Source organism: Panthera uncia, chromosome X, assembly GCF_023721935.1.
Source record: "Panthera uncia isolate 11264 chromosome X, Puncia_PCG_1.0, whole genome shotgun sequence".
NCBI lineage: Eukaryota > Metazoa > Chordata > Mammalia > Carnivora > Felidae > Panthera > Panthera uncia.
Window position 1 is genome coordinate 119,906,562 of NC_064817.1, and position 6,000 is coordinate 119,912,561.

At 41.2% G+C, this 6,000-nt stretch overlaps 1 protein-coding gene across 1 annotated transcript in view; it reads right to left on the bottom strand.

Moving 5' to 3' along the window:
• GABRA3 (gamma-aminobutyric acid type A receptor subunit alpha3) overlaps positions 1-5,752 on the bottom strand; it is a 197,558-nt gene extending 191,806 nt beyond the window's left edge. Inside the window, exon 1 of the mRNA XM_049643308.1 lies at positions 5,745-5,752. Within this exon, the coding sequence (XP_049499265.1) occupies positions 5,745-5,752 (8 nt within the window). The remainder of the gene's footprint in view (positions 1-5,744) is intronic.
• Between the last annotated feature and the right edge of the window lie 248 nt (positions 5,753-6,000).

Below are 6,000 nucleotides of genomic sequence, written 5' to 3' on the forward strand. Positions count from 1 at the left end.
TTAAGCTTTGGCTCTCTCTCCGACTCTAACCTCTTTTTTTTTTCTTTTTTTTTTTTCTTTCACCTCCCCCATGGGTTTCTGTTAAGTTTCTCAGGATCCACATAAGAGTGAAAACATATGGTATCTCTCTTTCTCTGTATGGCTTATTTCACTTAGCATCACAGTCTCCAGTTCCATCCACGTTGCTACAAAGGGCCATATTTCATTCTTTCTCATTGCCATGTAGTACTTCATTGTGTATATAAACCACAATTTCTTTATCCATTCATCAGTTGATGGACATTTAGGCTTTTTCCACAATTTGGCTATTGTTGAGAGTGCTGCTACAAACATTGGGGTACAAGGGCCCCTATGCATCAGTACTCCTGTATCCCTTGGGTAAATTCCTAGCAGTGCTACTGCTGGGTCATAGGGTAGGTCTATTTTTAATTTTCTGAGGGACCTCCACACTGTTTTCCAGAGTGGCTGCACCAGTTTGCATTCCCACCAACAGTGCAAGAGGGTTCCTGTTTCTCCACATCCTCTCCAGCATCTATAGTCTCCTGATTTGTTCATTTTGGCCACTCTGACTGGCATGAGGTGATATCTGAGTGTGGTTTGGATTTGTATTTCCCTGATGAGGAGCAACGTTGAGCATCTTTTCATGTGACTGTTGGCCATCCGGATGTCTTCTTTAGAGAAGTGTCTATTCATGTTTTCTGCCCATTTCTTCACTGGATTATTTGTTTTTTGGGTGTGGAGTTTGGTGAACTCTTTATAGATTTTGCATACTAGCCCTTTGTCCGACATGTCGTTTGCCAATATCTTTTCCCATTCCGTTGGTTGCCTTTTAGTTTTGTTGATTGTTTCCTTTGCTGTGCAGATTTTTATCTTCATGAGGTACCAATATTTCATTTTTGCTTTTAATTCCCTTGCCTTTGGGGAAGTGTCAAATAAGAAATTGCTGTGGCTGAGGTCAGAGAGGTCTTTTCCTGCTTTCTCCTCTAGGGTTTTGATGGTTTCCTGTCTCACATTCAAGTACTTAATCCATTTTGAGTTAATTTTTGTGAATGGTGTAAGAAAGTGGTCTAGTTTCATTCTCCTGCAAGTTGATGTCCAGTTTTCCCAGCACCATCTGTTAAAGAGACTGTCTTTTTTCCATTGGATGTTCTTTCCTGCTTTGTCAAAGATTAGTTGGCCATACGTTTGTGGGTCTAGTTCTGGGGTTTCTATTCTATTCCATTGGTCTATGTGTCTGTTTTTGTGCCAATACCATGCTGTCTTGATGATGACAGCTTTGTAGTAGAGACTAAAGTCTGGGATTGTGATGCCTCCTGCTTTGGTCTTCTTCTTCAAAATTACTTTGGCTATGTGGGGTCTTCTGTGGTTCTATATGAATTTTAGAACTGCTTATTCTAGCTTCGAGAAGAATGCTGGTACAATTTTGATTGGGATTGCACTGAATGTGTAGATAGCTTTGGGTAGTATTGACATTTTGACAATATTTATTCTTCCAACCCATGACCATGGAATGTTTTTCCATTTCTTTATATCTTCTTCAATTTCCCTCATAAGCTTTCTATAGTTTTCAGCATACAAATCTTGTACATCTTTGGTTAGATTTATTCCTAGGTATTGTATGCTTCTTGGTGCAATTGTGAATGGGATCAGTTCCTTTATTTGTCTTTCTGTTTCTTCATTATTAGTGTATAAGAATGCAACTGATTTCTGTACATTGATTTTACCTGCAACTTTGCTGAATTCATGTATTAGTTGTAGCAGACTTTTGGTGGAGTCTGTCGGATTTTCCATGTATGTTATCATGTCATCTGCAAAAAGTGAAAGCTTAACTTCATCTTTGCCAATTTTGATGCCTTTGATTTCCTTTTCTTGTCTAATTGCTGATACTAGCACTTCCAACACTATGTTAAACAACAGCAGTGTGAGTGGACATCCCTCTCGTGTTCCTGATCTCAGGGGGAAAGCTCTCAGTTTTTTCCCCATTGAGGATGATGTTAGCTGTGAGCTTTTCATAAATGGCTTTTATGATGTTTAAGTATGTTCCTTCTATCCCGACTTTCTCTAGGGTTTTTATTAAGAAAGTTTGCTGAATTTTGTCAAAGTCCTTTTCTGCATAGATTGACAGGATCATATGGTTCTTCTCTTTTCTTTTATTAATGTGATGTATCACGTTGATTGATTTGCGAATGCTGAACCAGCCCTGCACCCCAGAATGAGTCCCACTTGATCATGGTGAATAATTCTTTTTATATGCTGTGGAATTTGATTTGCTAGTATCTTATTGAGAATTTTTGCATCCATATTCATCAGGGATATTGGCCTGTAGTTCTCTTTTTTTACTGGGTCTCTGTCTGGTTTAGGAATCAAAGTAATACTGGCTTCATAGAATGAGTCTGGAAGTTTTCCTTCCCTTTCTATGTTTGGGAATAGCTTGAGAAGGATAGGTACTATCACTGCTTTAAATGTCTGGTAGAATTCCTCCGGGAAGCCATCAGGTCCTGGATGCTTATTTGTTGGGAGATTTTGATAACTGATTCAATTTCTTCGCTGGTTATGGGTCTGTTCAAGCTTTCTGTTTCCTCCTGTTTGAGTTTTGGAAGTGTGTGGGTGTTTAGGAATTTGTCCATTTCTTCCAGGTTGTCCAGTTTGTTGGCATATAATTTTTCATAGTATTCCCTCATAATTGCTTGTATTTCTGAGGGATTGGTTGTAATAATTCCATTTCATTCATGATTTTATCTATTTGGGTCATCTCCCTTTGCTTTTTGAGAAGCCTGGCTAGAGATTTATCAATTTTGCTTATTTTTTCAAAAAACCAACTCTTGGCTTCGTTGATCTGCTCTACAGTTTTTTAAGACTCTATACTGTTTGTTTCTGCTCTGATCTTTATTATTTCTCTTCTTCTGCTGGGTTTGGGATGTCTTTGCTGCTCTGCTTCTATTTCCTTTAGGTGTGCTGTTAGATTTTGTATTTGGGATTTTTCTTGTTTCTTGAGATAGGCCTGGATTGCAATGTATTTTCCTCTCAGGACTGCCTTCGCTGCATCCCAAAGTGTTTGGATTGTTGTATTTTCATTTTCATTTGTTTCCATATATTTTTTTTAATTTCTTCTCTAATTGCCTCGTTGACCCATTCATTCTTTAGTAGGGTGTACTTTAACCTCCATGCTTTTGGAAGTTTTCCAGACTTTTTAATGTGGTTGATTTCAAGCTTCATAGCATTGTGGTCTGAAAGTATGCATGGTATGATCTCAATTCTTGTATGATTATGAAGGGCTGTTTTGTGACCCAGTATGTGATCTATCTTGGAGAATGTTCCATGTGCACTCGAGAAGAAAGTATATTCTGTTGCTTGGGATGCAGAGTTCTAAATATATCTGTCAAGTCCATCTGATCCAATGTATCATTCAGGGCCCTTGTTTCTTTATTGACCATGTTTCTAGATGATCTATCCATTGCTGTGAGTGGGGTGTCAAAGTCCCCTGCAATTACCACATTCTAATCAATAAGGTTGCTTATGTTTATGAGTAATTGTTTTATATATTTGGGGGCTCCCGTATTCGGCGCATAGACATTTATAATTGTTAGATCTTCTTGAGGGATAGACCCTGTAATTATTATATAATGCCCTTCTTCATCTCTTGTTACAGCCTTTAATTTAAAGTCTAGTTTGTCTGATATAAGTATGGCTACTCCAGTTTTCTTTTGACTTCCAGTGGCATGATAAATAGTTCTCCATCCCCTCACTTTCAATCTAAAGGTGTCCTCAGGTCTAAAATGAGTCTCTTGTAGACAGCAAATAGATGGGTCTTGTGTGTTTATCCATTCTGATACCCTATGTATTTTGGTTGGCACATTTAGTCCATTGACATTCAGTGTTACTATAGAGAGATATGGGTTTAGAGTCATTGTGATATCTGTAGGTTTCATGCTTGTAGCGATGTCTCTGGTACTTTGTCTCACAGGATCCCCCTTAGGATCTCTTGTAGGGCTGGTTTAGTCGTGACGAATTCCTTCAGTTTTGTTTGTTTGGGAAGACCTTTATCTTTCCTTCTATTCTAAATGACAGACTTGCTGGATGAAGGATTCTTGGCTGCATATTTTTTTCTGTTCATCACATTGAAGATTTCCTGCCATTCATTTCTGACCTGCCAAGTTTCAGTAGAGAGATCGGTCACGAGGCTTATAGGTCTCCCTTTATATGTGAGGGCACGTTTATCCCTTGCTGCTTTCAGAATTTTCTCTTTATCCTTGTATTTTGCCAGTTTCACTATGATATGTCGTGCAGAAGATCGATTCAAGTTATGTCTGAAGGGAGTTCTCTGTGCCTCTTGGATTTCAATGCCTTTTTTCTTCCCCAGTTCAGGGAAGTTCTCAGCTGTTATTTCTTTAAGTACACCTTCACACATTTCCCTCTCTTTTCCTCCTCTGGAATACCAATTATGCGTATATTATTTCTCTTTAGTTCATCACTTAGTTCTCTAATTTTCCCCTCATACTCCTGAATTTTTTTATCTTTTTCTCAGCTTCTTCTTTTTCCATAATTTTATCTTCTAGTTCACCTATTCTCTCCTCTGCCTCTTCAATCCGATGTGCTCATCTCCATTTTATTTTGCAGCTCATTAATGGCATTTTTAGCTCCTCCTGGCCGTTCCTTAGTCCCTTGATCTCTGTAGCAATAGATTCTCTGCCGTCCTTTATACTGTTTTCAAGCCCAGTGATTAATTTTATGAATATTATTTTAAATTCTTGTTCTGTTATAATGCTTAAATAATTTTTCATCAATTAGTTAGCTGTTGTTATTTCCTGGAGGTTTTTTTGAAGGGAAGTCTTCCGTTTCGTCATTTTGGATAGTCCCTGGAGTGGTGGGGACTGTGGGGCACTTCCCCTGTGCTGTCTTGAATAACTTCCTTTGGTGGGTGGGGCCACAGTCAGACCTGATGTCTGCCCCCAGCCCACCACTGGGGCCACAGTCAGACTGGTGTGTGCCTTCTCTTCCCCTCTCCTAGGGGTGGGATTCACTGTGGGGTGGCATGGCCTGTCTGGGCTACTTCCACACTGCCAGGCTTGTGGTGCTGGGGATCTGGCGTATTAGCTGGGGTGGATCAGCAAGGTGCACAGGGGAGGGAGGGGCAGGCTCCGCTCGCTTTTCTTTCAGAGGTCCACTTCGGGAGGGGCCCTGTGGCACCTGGAGGGAGTCAGAATGGCCGGAGGGATGGATCCACAGAAGCACAGCGTTGGGTGTTTTCGCAGTGCAAGCAAGTTCCCTGGCAGGAACTGGTTCCCTTTGGGATTTTGGCTGGGGGATGGGCGAGGGAAATGGCGCTGGTGAGCGCCTTTGTTCCCCACCAAGCTGAGCTCTGTTGTCCGGAGCTCAACAACTCTCCCTCCTATTGTCTTCCAGCCCTCCAGTTCTCCAAGCAGAGCTGTTAGCTTATAATCTTCCAGATGTTAAGTCCCGCTTGCTGTCAGAACACACCCCGTCTGGCCCCTCTGGTTTTGCAAGCCAGATTTGGGGGCTCTGCTTTGCCAGCGGGCTGCCCCTCTGCCCCAGCTCCCTCCTGCCAGTCCGTGTAGTGTGCACCACTTCTCCCCCCTTCCTACCCTCTTCCGTGGACCTCTCGTCTATGCTTGGCTCTGGAGAATACGTTCTACTAGTCTTCTGGCGATTTTCTTGGTTATTTAGGCAGGTGTGGGTGGAATCTAAGTGATCTGCAGGACATGATGAGCTCAGTGTCCTCCTACGCCGCCATCTTCCCCAAGTTCTCTAAATTCAAGTTTGTTAACATGCAGTGTAGTATTGCTTTCAGGAGTAGAACTCAGTGATTCATCTCTTACATTTAACACCCAGTGCTAATCTCAACAAGTGCCCTCCTCAATGCCCAGTCTTAATGGGCTCATTTAGCCCATCCCCCTACCCACCTCCCTCTAGCATTATTATTCATAATAGTCAAAATTTGGAAACAGCCCAAATGTCCATCAACTGATGAACAAATAAAAA